The 17728-nt window shown below is 37.1% G+C and overlaps 2 protein-coding genes across 2 annotated transcripts in view; both read left to right on the top strand.

The window, feature by feature from the left end:
- The first annotated feature begins 1567 nt into the window (after positions 1-1567).
- LOC135153264 (uncharacterized) lies at positions 1568-4634 on the top strand. Its single transcript, XM_064095750.1, has 3 exons — positions 1568-1740; positions 2935-3060; positions 4415-4634. The coding sequence occupies exons 1-3, from the start codon at positions 1632-1634 to the stop codon at positions 4531-4533; spliced, it is 354 nt and encodes a 117-aa protein (XP_063951820.1). The 5' UTR covers positions 1568-1631; the 3' UTR covers positions 4534-4634.
- Positions 4635-12997: 8363 nt separating this feature from the next.
- LOC129275658 (uncharacterized) overlaps positions 12998-17728 on the top strand; it is an 83280-nt gene continuing 78549 nt past the window's right edge. Inside the window, exon 1 of the mRNA XM_064109283.1 lies at positions 12998-13271. The gene's annotated coding sequence lies outside the window, so the exon portion shown is untranslated. The remainder of the gene's footprint in view (positions 13272-17728) is intronic.

Raw genomic sequence — 17728 nt, 5'->3', positions numbered from 1 at the left:
ATATACAGCCACAGGAGAAAAAAGTATCCGAGTAAGTTGTTATTGTGTCAATGGGAAAACGTGTGGTAAAACATGGAATTATGAAGAGATGGACGATTAACGTGACGTTTCTTTGGTCCAATGATAACTCTGAAGCTTGTGTGTTGCTGCCCTCTACGTTCGTTGATAGTCACCGTCGCCTGGTTATGCGCATCTTAATGAGAACATACAGGCGTTGTAACAATAGCAATTACCATGACTACCAAGGCGTATCTGATCACCCAAAGACGGAACAGTTTCTCGGTCTTGATTTTTGTTGGCTGATGTGCCTTTCAGTCAACATGCTTCATATTTGGAGCAGCAAACTTGAGAAGCAGACGATTTTAATGATATAAAATATGATATTATTCAGATGTTGTTTGAAGGTTTGCATGGTGGCATGTACAATCGCTGATGTGGTTTACGGTACACCATGTGGAGTATTATAGAAACAAAGGGTAGAAGAAGAAAAAGAAACGGATAGGCGAGAAAGTGGAAATTTGAGAGTAGAGTAATCTTTCTTGAATGTAGTCCTGAAAAGGACTGTAAACCAGAAGAGATTGATGAGTCACACATAAGGACCTCAATAACATTGAGAGATACACGATCTATACATGTTATGTACCACGTATATCCGGAGTATTATGGAAAAACTTGGGAAAATTAAATTTAAAATGGTAAACCATCAATCACAATATTGCATCTATATTAAAATATGCGGACATTTCCCCAAATAAAACACATGGAACTAAGATTACCAAAGGTAAACAAGAACTGCACATCGATTTTCCATGATTTAATTGATTTGTTATCTATTGCGCATATAATTTGTGGAATATAAATGTTTAATCAAGAACTGCTTCAGTCCCTTCTCACGGTGACGATCATAGGACCAAAGAAGACTAGTATGAAGAGAGTGTTATTCAGATGACAATTACCCGGGGGGGGGGGGCACTCAGTATATAATGCATAGTGGGTATGTGCCGCGGAGGGGACCCCCATTTTTACACTCAAATTTCCGTTCCAAAGCATAGCATTTTTGTCTTATTGAGAAAAAGAACAAAGAAAGCCGCTCCAAAGCATAGCATTTTTTTGTTACGCCGTTCCGGTCGCATTGATCTGCTACAATGAGCTGCAATTTTGGTGAAAAGCGGCCGCAGAGCGCTGTCCGACCATCGCCTCTGCACGAGCGCACCCGGTGCCGTGCCGCCGGGCTAGCTGCATCATGCACGCATGCCCGTTCCATAGGGATGCATACGCACTCACACGCTGGCGATCCGTTCCAAGGACCCCCGTTTTCACAAACATTTGTAGTTCCGAAGCCCGTTCCGAGGACCCTCCTTTTTACAATAAGCCCGCTCCTAGGCCCCCGTTTTTTGTCTCGCCCGCGGCACACCCCTAACACTTTTTTGGTCGAGTACCCCCCCCCCCCGGGGACAATTACAGTCACCTGATGTCCATCTCTTCATAGGTCCATGGGTGGAAGAAAGTCCCCGTTCAGTGAGAAGCTTCGCACCGTTTCGCATCGCGAACAATAGATTTCTTTTGAAAATCTTCCAACCGTGGATTCCATTTAAAGATTGCTGATATTTGAGGTGTGTCTCCGTGTCCGGATGACGATAAGGCCGCATACTACAACAAAATCTTCAAGCAGAATGAAGCGTCTTATGGGACTTGCTCTGGTTGCATTGATTTTAGTGGCTGCTTTGCTAGATGATGCAGGTTAGTAGTACATCGATAATAGACTTATTAAAAAAAATGGTTGATCAGTTTCAGACTCTCATCTAATTTTTCATCGTTGAGTTTCTTTCCTTCTAAAATCACATACTACTAGAAAACCAAAATAAATGTTATCAAGATTAATTCATGCCACAGCCACATCAACCGAATGACACGACATTTGCTCCGTTGACAATTGCTCCAGGCTTTATTTAATCTAAGATATAAGGTGAGGGTTAATGCAATAGGGTTTTATGTTAGGTTTAGGATAGGGTATACTAATTCCAGGCCGGGTTGAAGTTGGTCAATCCATTAATGTGTTGAATTTGCAGCGGAGCAATGGTCGCCGGAGCAAATGTCATGGAACCCACTAACCGACTCTAAATCAAGTGAATAGCTTTTGTCGATTGATTTGGAGTCGTACCCGCAGAGGTGACTGTAACAGAAACTTAAGGTGTGCATAATGGCCTTTATCAGAATTACTAATGACACACAAGACATCGTAATATTTATAAAGCACTTTTATCACAATCTTACTCATTGCGCCATTATCTGTGAATATACAAATCTTAAAGAACACATTTTATAACAAATTCAAAATGCACATGAGCAGAATTGCTTACAACAGCATAGTGCAATTATTAGTAATGAATTGCAAATCTCGCGATAAGACCGACTCAATTTGATTTGCTTGATATCTGAATAAACCAATCAAAAATTGGTTTTAATTGGAAAATCGGTAAAAAGAAAAAAGTTGTCAATTAAAAGTTTTAATCACTACGTATGCACTCATCATAGCCATAAGGCTTAATGATGTGAAATCTGATTACATTATTATTTCAAATCATATTGCTCTACACATCTAACATACAAGATTATGATAAAGCCTTGTCCTTAGTCAGTTACCCCACTGTGGTGACATAATTCTAAACATTTGAAAATTTTGTTAAAAAAATAAAAATTTCTTTTTATTCTTTGCATAAATGCTTGCCTTTATAGACCCAGTAACTTTAAATTATTTTCAATGTTATTTGTTCGTTTCCATTTCCCAATTTCCACAATCTTAAATGAAGACTTTTGGAGTGTGCATGGACTCGGCACAGTAAAAGTGGTTGCAGGCTGCAAATGTTGGTATAATTCATGGGGATTTCAAAAATTTACTCAGATCATTATTTGAAAAAATACTATATTCCACAGATGCCACAACCAACCGTCGTCGTCCCACCTCTCTCAATCGTCGACGTGAACCCATGACAACTCGACGTTCTGACACGACTTCAACTCGTCGTAGGCCACAATCTACAAGGAGGAGATATAAGTCTGGTATGTGCACATAAAGTCGCACACAATATACAGTGCAACCTTTAAGACAAGGACACCAGGATTCACGATTAATTCTTCCAAAATTATCACATGATTTATGGGATTTCATTTAAACCATCATTAAATTTTAGATTTGATTCTCTATCTTGCTATCATTTTTTTATATAATATTTTGATGCCTGATATGAAAGTCTCACGCATAGATAAACAAAAAAAGATACACTGACATTGCAATACCTAAAACAACATTGCTTAGAATATGATACAGCCATTGCCGCCAAGCGTAAGAACATGATGACACCATATTTTTGAACTAATCTCAAAATGAGAATGGAATTGGATTCTCAAAAAAGTCTGTTCCCAAATTGTTTCTGAACTGCCTCAGTATTATTGTAATCTGCAATTAATAAACCTGTTCACAACTGCGCACGAACAGTAAAATGTCATAGGTGGTTTTCAAATTCAATGACATTGGCATTTGTGATTTGATGATGTATTCCTTTTAAAATGTTCGTTTCATCACATCCAAGCTGAAGAGTAACAAAGTCTTCATAATCACTGCTATTTGACAGTATGTACTTATTTCTGTAACCAGATTGTACTTCAATTTTCTGTAAAAATTGTGCACTGTCTTGTGCCAATCTCGATTATGCAATGTAATAGAGATCATCAGCTTGAAGGACATGTCAACCACAACAAAAAGTTGATTTGAATAAAAGAGAAAAATTAAACAAGCGTAACACTAACATTTTCATCAAAATCGGATGTAAAATACGAAAGTTATGACATTCTAAAAGTTTTGCCTAACTTCACAAAACAGTAATATGCACATCCCGGTCGGTATGCAAATAAGGGGACCGATGACAACACCGACTTACTATGAAATATTAATTTTCTCCTCATTGTAATGTGAAACACAGTAGTATTCTCCCTGAACATGTGGATTTAATAGTGTCTTGGCATTTTGTAGTTCTGTCAAGTTGGTCGTTATTGTCAAATCTGTAAAAATCGAAGTATCGTTTACTAGTAATTCAAACAATTAAAAATAGTGAGTGAGAGATATCATTGACTCTTTGCATATCACTGAGTTGTGAATATAACTGTTTTGTGAAAAATAAGTGAAACTTTAAAATGTCAAAACTTAGTCATCCAATTTTGATGAAATTTTCAGCATTATGCTTGTTTGATTTATCTTTATTAAATCAAATCATCATTTCCTGGGGTGGACTTGACCTGTAAGCATGGATGATATATATTTTTTTTTACCAAAGTAGGGAGGATAGTAGACATTTATGTTCAGATAAAAAAATCACTTTCTTGCATTTAAGCAGAAAACATTATTTGCTCCTTACAGATGAATCTACAGAGGAGGACATTATGGTCATTAACCAAGAAATAGATGCTCTCAAGATGGAGAAAGAAGGTAAACTTCTCTTCGATGCACTACCAAACAACATGACCAAGACGTACTAAAAGTATTACGATATCGCGTGGTACATGAATTTCCATGTCAATACAAGTGATGGTTTCTTCAAACCCGTTTGAAGATCATTAAAACAATAGATTAAATACCACTTGTAGTAAATTTGTGATTTGTTTCCTTTGAAGTGTGCTGTTTGTAGTGCCATTTTCAATATACACTAGAATAAAGTTGGAATGGATTGAATGATGTGAATATAAGAGATGAAAATGGAAATGGTTTTACATTATTCAAAATAAACTGAATCACGTAAAAGGCAAATGGAATTGAATATGTGAGATTAAAATTGAATCCAATCATGTGAAATGAAAATGGAATTGAATCATGTGAAATGGAAATGAAATTGAATGACAAAATGAATTGAATCATCTGAAATGGAAATGATATTGAATCATAAGAAAATGAATTGAATCGTGCGAAATGTAAGTAATTGAATCATGAGAAAATGGATTGAATCGTGTGAATTGAATTGAATAATGTGAAATGGCAATATAGACGGGTCAATATATGGTTTGACCCGGAACAAATTGCAACAAATGATTTTTCAACTGTTTCTGGTAGTATTTGACCTCAGGAATAACATACTAAAAATCTATCAAAATCCGCATACGGGAAAGTAGTTATTTTCAAGATGGCGTCCAAGATGGCCGCCATTCACTGAAAATTGATATAACTCAGTCATTATTCACCCGAAAATCCTAATTCTGTTCATATTCCATGGTCGAGTGGGTAAAAGAATTTATTGATACGAGTCAGAGTGAATATTAGCGCTCCGGGGTACCAGGATCATCCAAGATGGCGCCCAAAATGGCTGCCGTAGGCTAAAAAATCCACAATTCATCTATTACTTTCTTAGGTGGCTTTAATTTGGTTTCTATTCAATGGTTTGAATGGTGAAGTAGTACATCGGGACAAGTTACAAGGACAGCCAGTGGTTTGGTGTGTCCAAAAATCCAAGACGGCTTCCAAAAATTGAGTTATATATGGCTGTCAATACTTAAAATGGACATAGCTCATATCATATCCCCTTGGGAGGTATGATTTTGGTGTCTAGACCATGGTTTAAATGGTCAAATAATACATTGGAACAAGTTACAAGGACAGTCAGTGGTCCGGTATGTTCAAAAATCCAAGATGGCTCCCAAAAATGGAGAAGAAAATGCTCTTGCTACTAAAAAAAACCCCAACATAGTTTGTTCAATATCCGGGAATATGATTTTCGTGTCTATACCATGGTTAAATGGGTCAAATAATACATTGGGATAAGTAACAAGGACGATGGGTGGTGAAGTATGTCCAAAAGTCCACGGTGGCTTAAAAAATAGTATAAATTAGCCACTGGTATTTAAAAATGGACAAAGTTCATGTAATATCCGTCAAGGGCATATGATTTTGATGTCTATACCATGGTTTTAAAAGTCAGAGAATTAGTAACGAGGACAGTCAGTAGCCCAGTATGTCGAAAATCCAAGATGGCTTCCAAAAAACGGAGTCTAAAATGACTGCTGTTACTTTGAAAATGGACATAGTTCATTCAAAATCCACCAAGGAGATGTAATTTCGGTGTCAACACTATGGTTTCATGGTTAAAATAAGACGTTTGTACCGGTTACATTGATATGTAGTTGTCCAGTTTTCCTAAAAATCCAAGAGGGTTTTCAAAAAAGGCATCTAAAACGACTCATATCACTCAATAATGGTCCGAGTTCTACAATTTCTTTCTGTAAGAAATAATGTTGGTGTCTAAATTGTGGTATGAAGGGTCAAATAATACATTCGGACAAGTAACAAAGATGGTTAGTATTACATTTTGTCAAAAAAAAAATCCATAGTGGATTCTGAAATTTCATCAAAATGGGTGCTGATACCAACTCGTGAAACAATATGAAAACTAAGTGTAGGCATCAAGATTATTTCTCACAGGTCTATAATGTTTGAACTATGTCCATTTTTAAGTAACAGCACTCACTTTGGAAACAATTTTTTAAAGCCAACTTGGATTTTAAAGCAAAACAGATAACTGCATATCATGGTATCCAGTCCCAAAGTATTGTTTGACCCTTGAAACCAAATGTAGACACCAAAATACTATCCCCAAGTAACAACATTTATTTAAAACCCCAATTTTTAAAGCTATCTTCGATTCTTGGACACACTTGACACCAGACTGTCCTTTCAACTTAACCCAATATATTACTTGACCCTTTAAACTCTAGTGTATACACCAAAATCATACCTTCAAGGTGCATTTCTAATAAACTATGTATACTTTCAAGTAACGACTGTCAATTTACACCCCATTTTTTAAGTCACATTGGATTTTTTAAACATACAGACAACTGATCTTGTAACTTACCCTAGTGTATTACCTGACCCTTTAAACCATGGTTTACACACCAAACTCATATTTTTCAGACAGATATTGAACAAACTATGTCATTTTATAAGTAACATCAGACTTTTTACTCCTTTTTTGGAAGCCATCTTGGAATTTCTGACATACTAGTCCACTGACTGTCATTGTAACTTGTCCTTATATATCATTTGACCCTTGAAACCATATTTTAGGCACCGAAATCATATCTCACAGGCGGGTATAAAATGAGCTACATGTATGCCACTTTTTATGTATCAGCAGCCATTTTAGAATCAATTTTCGGAAGCCATATTGGATTTTGGGTCATACCAGACCACTGACTGTCCTTAAAACCTGCCCTAATGTATCATTTTGACCCTTGAAGACAGTGGTTTAGACGCCAAAATCGCATCTCACAGGCGGGTATAAAATGAGCTACATGTATGCCACTTTAAGTAACAGCAGTCAATGTAGAATCAATTTTTGGAAGCCAACATAGATCATTTGAAATACCAGGCCTCTGACTGTCCTTGTAACTTGTCCAAATGTATTAATTGACCCTTGAAATCAGTTGTTTGGACACCGAAATCACATCTCCGAGGCCGATATGAAATGAGCTATGTCCGCTTTAAGTATCAGCAGCTTATTTTTAAGATCAATTTTTGGAAGCCATCTTCGATTTTTGGACATACCAAGCCACTGACTTTCCTTGTAACTTGCCCCAATGTATTATTTCACCCATTTAACCATGGTATAGACACAATCATATTTCTGGATATTGAGCAAACTATGTCGGTTTTTTTTTAAATAGCAACAACAATTTTAGACTCCATTTTTTGAAGCCATCTTGGATTTTTGAACATAATGGACCACTGACTGTCCTTGTAACTTGACCCAATGACTTATTTGACCATTGGAAACATGGTCAAGACACCAAAATCATTATGTCCCAGGTGGATATGAAATTAACTATGTCCATTTTAATTATCAACAGTCATTTTAAATTCCATTTTTGGAAGCCATTTTGGATTTTTGGACACCATCTAAGATTTTTGGACACACCAGATCAATGGTGTCCTTGTAACTTGTTCCTATGTACTACTTCACCCGTAAACCAATGAATAAAAACCAAATTATTACCACTTAGATGAATTGTGGATTTTCAGCCTACGGCAGCCATTTTGGGCGCCATCTTGGATTTGCCAGGTACCCTGGAGGGTTTATAATTCACTCTAGCTTGTATAAAAAAATTTGACCCCTAGACCATGGAATATGAATCGAAATAGGATTCTAGGGTGGATAATGAGTCATTTTCAGTGAATGGCGGCCATCTTGAAAAAAACCACTTTCCCGGATGCGGATTTTGGTAGATTTTTAGTATGTTATTCCTGAGGCCAAATAGTACAAAAAGCCGTTGAAAAATTATTTGTTGCAATTAGTTCCGGGTAGGGGTATTATGTACATACATTAAATAAGAAGTGCATGTCACGGTTAGGTATTTCATCATCATTATGTCTTCATCGGCCTAACAATGCTATTTACGAATTCGTTGGAGGTGTACCGTGAACGCTTTTTTAAAAAGAAATCAAACGACAGATATTTTTTCATTCAATTTATCAGGAGCAAAATGAAACTGCACTATTCTCATTCACCATTTTATAACATTCCTTTTTGTCTGGCTGGTTTTTTTAGATCTAAAGTTTTGCCAGGTTTACCGATGCAAAAAGGAGGAAGAGTAGACATGAGAGAGGTGGAGCGACAGAGAGGGTTAGGGGGCGGGGAAAAACATAGAGAACCGTAGCGGGGAAAGCTTAGACGTTGAAATTGTCACGAATGATTGTGGTTAAATATTATGTCCTTATTTGTAATGTCGTCTGTACTATTTTTGTTTAATATTTGAATGACAATAAGCATGCGTTCCCAGGCTTGGCACTGAATATGTAACTGATTATGAAAATCAATAATAATCTTGTTTTGACTGGTAAACCAATTTGGGGTCGATCGAGGGGGGCCGTCTGGTTCAGATTCTTTGCATAAAAGAAGACCATGAGCCTTTACCACTGCATCCAATATGATATAAATGCCTTGATGGTCATAACCCTTGGACGCGGAAGTGCTGTTGGGTATTTTGTACACCATAAGCAGCACCCTCTTGGTAATTAGCTTGGAATGTTCAAATGTAGAGATTTGATACAAATCTCTGTTATTTTTCAAACAGAAGAAAAACATTGTTTATTATCTAATTGTTATTATTTTTATTGTAATTCTTTTTCTGACCTAAAAGAACTTCATTTAGTTAAAATAATGTTTTGAGTCATCTTCCCCCTTAACCAAATCCCCTTTCATTTTGGAGTGAAAACTTTTTTTTCTCGGCTTTTTAACAAACCAGCACCCCATATCTCTTTCATTTTTGCCTCTTCCATCTTTACCTTTGCCATTTTCAACTCCGCCATTTTTTACACTGTTAGGAAATTTACACTTAAAAATAAAAAAAATTCCTGCAACAGAGTCTGGAGAACACCTGTAATCTTACTGCACTGTTTAATCTTACATGCATTTGTGTAAGATTACAGAAAATTGGTATTTTGTGCGTGTACCCTTACAAATTTATTGTAATAAAACTGTTTTCCCCTTTTTTAAAACATCTGTTTTGTAAAATTGTAGAAAAATTGTGGAAAATCCTCCTGTTATTATAATTTACAAAATTATTTGTTTTTTTTCTGTAAAACCTGTTTTTTAATTTTTCTTTTGTAGAATCTACTGTTTTTTCTAATAGTGTACCTCGGCCACTTTTACCCCTGCCATTATCACATCTTCCATTTTTACCTTTTGTCATTTATGCCTCTGCTCTTTTTACCTCTGCCGTTTTTACCTCTGCCATTATTACCTCTGCCATTATTACCTCTGCCATTTTTACCTCTGCCATTATTACCTCTGCCATTTTTTACCTCTGCCATTTTTACCTCTGCCATTATTATCTCTGCCATTTTTACTTCTGCCATTTATCCCTCTGCCATTTTCACCTTTGCCATTTTTAACTTTGCCATTTTTACCTCTGCCATTATTACCTCTGCCATTTTTACCTCTGCCACTTTTACCTCTGCCATTTTTACCTCTGCCAATTTTACCTCTGCCATTTTTACCTCTGCCATTATTACCTCTGCCATTTTTACTTCTGCCATTTTTACCTCTGCCATTTTCACCTCTGCCATTTTTACCTCTGCCATTATTACCTCTGCCATTTTTACCTGGCACCCAATGAACCATACGAAAAAGAACATTATGAACGTTATTTATCTTCTTGAACAGAGGTTGCAATAAAGACAAACTTAATATCTCATAGGTGCATCGTAACGAATTATATTGCAAGAATATTCCATAATGTGATATCATAATAGCAAGGATATTGAATACATTCCCAGGTAACAAGCCAACGTTGGCTCCACGTTGGAAACTTGAAAGTCGTTGGACGTTGGAAAAACTTGATGGATTAACGTTGAATCGATGTTGGAAACTAGTTTGATGGAAAGATGATGGACAATCAACAATGACACGACGTTGGCAACGTTGGAAACTTGTTAGTTGGAGAGTTGTTGGATGGTCGACAATGTGACAACGTTGGAAACACGTTTGATTGGATAGTTGTTGAACAGCCAGCAAAGGCACAACGTTGGCAACGTTGGAAACTAGTTCGCTGGAAAGTTGTTGAACAACCGACAATGGCACAACGCTGACAAAGTTGGAAACTAGTTTGTTGGAGATTTGTTGGACGGTCGACAATGGCACAACGTTGGAAACTAGTAAGTTGGAGAGTTGTTGGACAGTCGACAATGTCACAACGTTGGAGACCCGTTTGATTGGATAGTTGTTGAACAGCCAGCAAAGGCACAACGTTGGCAACGTTGGAAACTAGTTCGCTGGAAAGTTGTTGAACAATCAACAATGACACGACGTTGGCAACGTTGGAAACTTGTTAGTTGGAGAGTTGTTGGACAGTCGACAATGGCACAACGATGGAAACATGTTTAATTGGATAGTTGCTGAACAGCCAACAATTACACAACGTTGGCAACGTTGGAAACCAGTTCGATGGAAAGTTGTTGATCAACCGACAATGAGACAACGTTGACAAAGTTGGAAACTAGTTTGTTGGAAATTTGTTGGACGGTCGACAATGGCAAAACGTTGGAAACTAGTAGGTTGGAGATTAGTTGGATAGTCGACGATGACACAAGGTTGGCAACGTTGGAAACTAGTTCGATGGAAAGTTGTTGAACAACCAACTATGGCACAACGTTGTCAAAGCTAGAAACTAGTTCGATGGAGATTTGTTGGAAAGTCGACGATGGCACAACGTTGGAAACTGGTAGATTGGAGATTAGTTAGATAGTAGACCATGACACAACGTTGATAAAGCTGGAAACTAGTTAGATGGAAAGTTGTTGAACAACTGACACTGGCACAACGTTGTAAACTGGTAGGTTGGAGATCAGTAGGATAGTCGACGATGACACAACGTTGGCAACGTTGGAAAGTTGTTGAACAACAGACAATGGCACAACATTGGAAACTAGTGTGTTGGAGATTTGTTGGACAGCCAACAACGTCACAACGTTGGAAACGTGTTTGATTGGATAGTTGTTGAACATCAGCCAACAAAGGCACAGCGTTGACTACGTCGGAAACTAGTGCGATGGAGAGTTGCTGAACAACCGACAACGGAACAACGTTGGAAACTATTTTCTTAGAGATTTGTTAGACAGTCGACAATGGCACAACGTTGACAAAGTTGGAAACTAGTTTGATGGAGAGTTGTTGAACAACGGACAATGGCACAACGTGGACAGCGTAATTGGAATAGTTTATTGGAGAATTGTTGACAGTTAACATTGACACAATGTTGGAAACTATAGTTTGTTGGATATTTGTTTGACAGTCAACATGATATCCTGGCATATTATACACAGTGTTGAGAACATGAGAAACTGGTTCATTGGAGAATTGATATACAGACGACTACTCGCATAATTTCCAATGGGGCCAAGGGGGGGGGGGGGTCGATCAAGTAAGTTTGCTTGTCTATCCTTGTCACCCTTGGTATCCCCTAGCAATAAGGGGAAAATAAATCGAGAGAGAAGGAAAATAATGGGAAGGGAAAGAGGAACTAAAACTAAGGGGAAAACAAAAATAAAGATGGGGTAGAATAGAGAGGCTGCATGCACCGGGGGATGCAAATGTGTCGATTAAAGGACAAGTCCACCCCAACAAAAATTGATTTGAATAAAAAGAGAATAATCCAACAGGCATAACATTGAAAATTTCATCAAAATCGGATGTAAAATAATGAAGTTATGACATTTTAAAGTTTCGCTTAATTTCACAAAACAGTTATATGCACATCCTGGTCGGTATGCAAATGAGGAGACTGATGATGTCATCCACTCACTATTTCTTTTGTATTATATGAGATATGAAATATTCTAATTTTCTCCTCATTGTCAAGTGAAACAGTGATTAATTCCTCCCTGAACATGTGGAATTAGCATTGTTTAATACTTTATGGTTCAGTCAAGTCGGTCCCTATATGCAAGTCTGTAAAAAATTAAATATTTTATAATTCAAACAATAAAATACAAAATAAATAGTGAGTGTTGATAGACATCATCGACTGACTCATTTACATGTCACTGAGTTGTGCATATCACTGTTTTGTGAAAAATAAGCGAAACTTTAAAATGCCATAACTTTCTTATTTCACATCCGATTTTGGTGACATTTCCAGTGTTATGCTAGTTTGATTTTTCTCTGCTTATTCAAATCAATTTTTTGTTGGGGTGGACTTGTCCTTTAATATAGAAAATAAAGGAGAAAAACAAGAAAATAAATGTAGTTCAAGACCAGAATTTCCAGAAACGCCCTCGTCCTTTGCAGCTGGCTAGGCCTCTCACAGTAAGTACGAGATATATATAGGCCTACCGTCACGAAACTAGAAGAAATTGAAGGAAATACAAGCATCAAAATGTGCCTATTTAAAAATACCATACTATTTGACTAATTGCCACTCAAACCAACATAAGAAGAAGAAGAAGATGCGCAGCGCAGAATTAGTCGCGACGTCGGACTCCTTCTATGTAGTCTGCTTCCTTCAATTTTGAACTTGAAGAATCTGGCAGAATCTGGTTGGATATAGACAATTAAATTCCTGAATATCTAGTGATCTGGAACAGTACTTATAAGCTGCATATTTAGGACCTACAATCTACAGTGGAATTTTCTTTGCACTTGCAGATAATCGGTAACTGCAACCGTTGATCCCCTCCGAAAGATCCCGGAGTCAGCTTCTGTGCGCGTACTGTCCGACGCTAGGATTTTCGTGTAAGTACTTAACAGTCACTGCTCAGTATATATATTATAACATATTACCTCGTACTTGTGTGAGTGACGAATACTAACCTCGCAATACGTGTGAGTGGAAACGAGTATGCGATACCAAGGGCAAGACAACAGTCATTGGGTGATTTCAATAATTTCAAGTACAGTGTTGAAATCTGGTGTTGGTGTTGTGACAACACCGTACTTGAATCAGGCTGGTGTTGAGATTGACCTCGGAAAATATTGTGTATTTCCGGCAGTTTGTGTTGAAGGCTGGTGTTGATTGTCATCTGCTGAACCCAACACTGCACTGCGGCTGCATGGTGTTGATGATCTACGTGCAATTTCCCCATTCAGCGACACCGACCCCCAGGGATCGATTGGGAGAATCGTGATTTAAAGTTCAGTGTTGGTGTTGATGAACTGTAGCTCACGAACAGGGGGCGAACACGACAAACCATCTCCATAAAATTATCTTTTACATTTAAGATGAGAGCAAATCATTAGAGTTTTAATACATTTCAATGAAAAATAATATTACGCTTGGTGTTGGAGCTCAGTTCAGCAGCCCTTTCGCGTTCTCAACACCGTGCACCGTACTTGAAATAACCCAATGACTTGCTACCTGGCATTCCTGCCTTAGTTATTGTACGCTGCCTTGAATTGACCTGGTCGGTCCTGCCTGGACCGAGTGTTTTCCAACTGCAGTCAAACCTGTAGTTGCTACGTGAGGCATGCTTACACTTGACGCTGAAATATCATTTAAGAGTTATGGCATGAGCGAGACTAGGCCATGGCCATGCATATTGAGATATCAGTTGACTTCTATCTTAATCAAAAAGAGGCGCTCTTTAGTTACAGTAGGCAGTAGCTACGTTACTCTGAGTGAGGCCAAGTTACGCGACCTCCTGAGAGACTGCAATTACACATGTGAGTTTTTTGTGATGATTACTGACGTTGCAATTGGCATTGCATACCAGGTCATTAAACAGTTGTAGACAGAAGCATAGATTGCAACTCGCAAGAAAATGTAATACATCTTAATTCTTATTACATATGCATATGTTTTTTTGGTATTAGTCTTGTTTGAGAAAAAGAGGATGTCAAAAAAGTTTGAATGCTACAAAGGCCTCAATAAATATCACACGTAATTCTCTTGATTCCTCTTAATTATGTGAAGAGACTTGTAAAAGAAAGAATGAAAAGAAATGAATAGCTGTAATAATAGTTGTAATGTTTTTTGACAGAATCATGAACAGGTTACAGATGATGATGGCACAGTGTTGAAAACTGTTTGATGGAGATGGCGCATCGTTGGATTTGTTTAAAATTAGACCAACAAAGAATCAACGTTACAATAACATTTAACCGATATTAGACAAACATTGAATCAACGTTTACGCCAACATTGGACCAACATTAGACCAACGTTGGATCAACGTCACCCAACGTTGGACCAACATTGGACCAACGCTGCCATACCTGCCTCATCTGGACATAATGATTATGCACTCATGAATATTCATTACATCAGTAAATGACAAAAATTTTAGGTAATATTGCTATAATAATTAAAGTATTTATGTTTATTCAATATTTCCACCATGAAAAGTTTTAGAAAAGTATGTGGCTCCATTACCATATCATTTATAATCAAAACATATTATTCTAAGTGAAATTTTCAAAGTTAAGTGTGGAAAATGATATTAACTGTATTCTGCCAAGTATAGCAAAGTTGCTCTATATATAGGAGTCAATGACAGGATTCAGTGGATAGGTGTAGGATGATAGGAATAGGATTAGGATGTAGGATTTTAGGATAGGATAAGACATGATGTTAAAGATTAGAGTGTAGAGTTGTAATGGTGGACTTCACCTTGAAACCAATTAATGTTTTGTTAATTACTGCCATACGTTGGAATAACGTTGGAGCAATGTTGGAGCAACGTTGTGACAACGTTGTAACAATGTTGGAGCAATGTTGCCAGACAACGTTGGAGCATTGTTGCTGGACAGCGTTGAACCAACGTTGTAAACATAGTTGGACTGACGATGTATGCACGTGCACGTCCATCGCTGATTCAACGTTGCCCATCAACGTTGCAGCAACGCTGTTATTGATGACTCAGCCGACATTATACCAACGTTGGAGCATTGATGGTGGACAACGTTGAACTGACGTTGGAAATGTTGTTGGTCTGACGATGTATGGACGTGCACTTCTATCGATGATGCAACGTTGCTTACCAACGTTGTAGCAATGTTGTATTTGACTATTTAGCCAACATTGGATCAACGTTGCCAGACAACGTTGGAACATTGTTGCTGGACAACGTTGAACTGACGTTGGAAATGTTGTTGGTCTGACGATGTATGCGCGTGCACTTCTATCGATGATGCAACGTTTGCCTGCCAACGTTGAGGCAACGTTGGGAAAAAAATTCCCAACGTTGATCCAACGTTGGTCCAACGCTGTATTGTTACCTGGGTTATTACGATAATGCCCTATTATGAGAATGAAATGAGGTTACAACATGAGCCCCATGGACCTACATTGTGCAACATGCTATGATATGCATTCAAAGTAGGAATGCAACAAATACCTTCATAAAGTGTTCATTGGTGTGCTATTCTAGTCACCTGGTCTATTCAATTTCTCCATCCTGCTATGTAATACAAGCTTACGTAATATCTTGCTTTGAAATCTGTCTATCATAATGAAAGAAATTAAAGGTCATTTGACCAAAATTTTCCATGAAGTAACTACGAACTGGTCTATTGATTCATGGAGCTTACTTCCCCTTTCTCATGCAAGAAGTATAAAAACAAATCGCATGCTCACTGTAGCCTTTAAAGGGATGCTCCGGGCTGGGTATATTTATATCTTAATATATAGAGTAAAATTCACAAAGCAAAATGCTGAAAATTAATCAAAGTCGGATAAGAAGTAACGAAGTTATTGAATTTTTTTTTAAGTTTATCAATATTTTGAGAAGTTATGCACATCATGAATATTCATTAGGTGGGCTGATGATGTCACATCCCCACTTTCCTTTTTCTAATGTCACTACATGAAATCATAAATGTTTCATTTTTCATACATGTGTAAGTGATGTGTCTCCATTGTGATAAAATAAGTTGCGGCAATAATAACTAATGCACAGTTGTCAATCCAATTGTTTTAGTTCTTGGTAGAACAATTTTGAATTAACCTAATTTCATATAATGAAATACAAAAGAACAAGTGGGGATATGACATCATCAGCCCATCTAATGAATATTCATAAAGACATGCCTAGAACTGTTTCGCCGGAATAATGCAAATCTTTGAATTTTAATAACTTCGTTATTTATTATCCAATTTTGATCAAATTTTCAGCATTTTGCATTGTGAATTTTACTCTATTTATTGAGATATAAACATCTCTAGCCTGGATTGATGGCGACGTGTGATGTCGCAAAATCATTTGAAAACTGAAAAGTGATGTGTTGAAAATAGATAATTGAGGATATTCCTATTTTATTACATCACAAAACAAGACGAAATATACATCAAAGCCGTAAGTGTTTTAAAGTTTGATGAATTAATGACTTTCCGTTCTAACAATGGATTCAAACTTCAGGAATAATTTCTTGCAAGACTGACCAAAAACCTAATATAATTTTCATGGCTCTTTATAATTCTAACCAATATAGGAAGCTAATCGTTTATTCTTGTTTTGGATCATTATCTACTTTTATACTGATTTAAATTGATAAAAAAAGTATCTGCAGATGGTCAGAGACGTCATCGACGTCGTCGTGTTCCTGCTATACATGCGGTAAAGGACCTTAATAAAAGAAGTGTGTTTGGTAAGAAATCCTATTCATCACTTTACTCATACTTTGATAGTTTCAGAATAAATTAATAAACGAGGAGTCTCCACAATATCAATAATTTGAACGCCCATGCATCTCGTCTGCAATACGTGATTCAATACAGCAGTAGTGCTAACAAAGATGATGATAATTAAATTGACCCTAAATAACCTTTGACCCTTTATCATGCCATCTGAAACTCGTGCAAAATAATAAGAAATACTTGACTGCCCTTATGTACAAGTTTCATGAATTACATGATATTTCAAAGAGATTCCAATGTTAATATATATCCCAAAATGATCAATTCATGCGAGCTGAGACTCGTGCAAGATCACTGATACTTTATTCCCCTTATATCCAAGTTTCATGAAATGGGTCCATATACTTTTTTCAGTTATGATATTAACGACGCTGCCGTCGGAATAGCAGCGCTTAACTTTACAGTGTACGTTAAGTTTGAGCTAAAAGGTGCAATAGTTGGCAGCATTGAAATGTTCAGGAAAACATTACTTGATACAATATGCTATAATACTTTATGCAATATGAGATAAAGTAAACTAGATCCTCTGTTTAAGGGGTACCTGAGCTCCAGGCCAAAA

This window comes from Lytechinus pictus, chromosome 2 (genome assembly GCF_037042905.1).
Source record: "Lytechinus pictus isolate F3 Inbred chromosome 2, Lp3.0, whole genome shotgun sequence".
Lineage (NCBI taxonomy): Eukaryota > Metazoa > Echinodermata > Echinoidea > Temnopleuroida > Toxopneustidae > Lytechinus > Lytechinus pictus.
The sequence above is the reverse complement of the archived record's forward strand: the minus strand, read 5'-3'. Positions and strand labels throughout refer to the sequence as shown.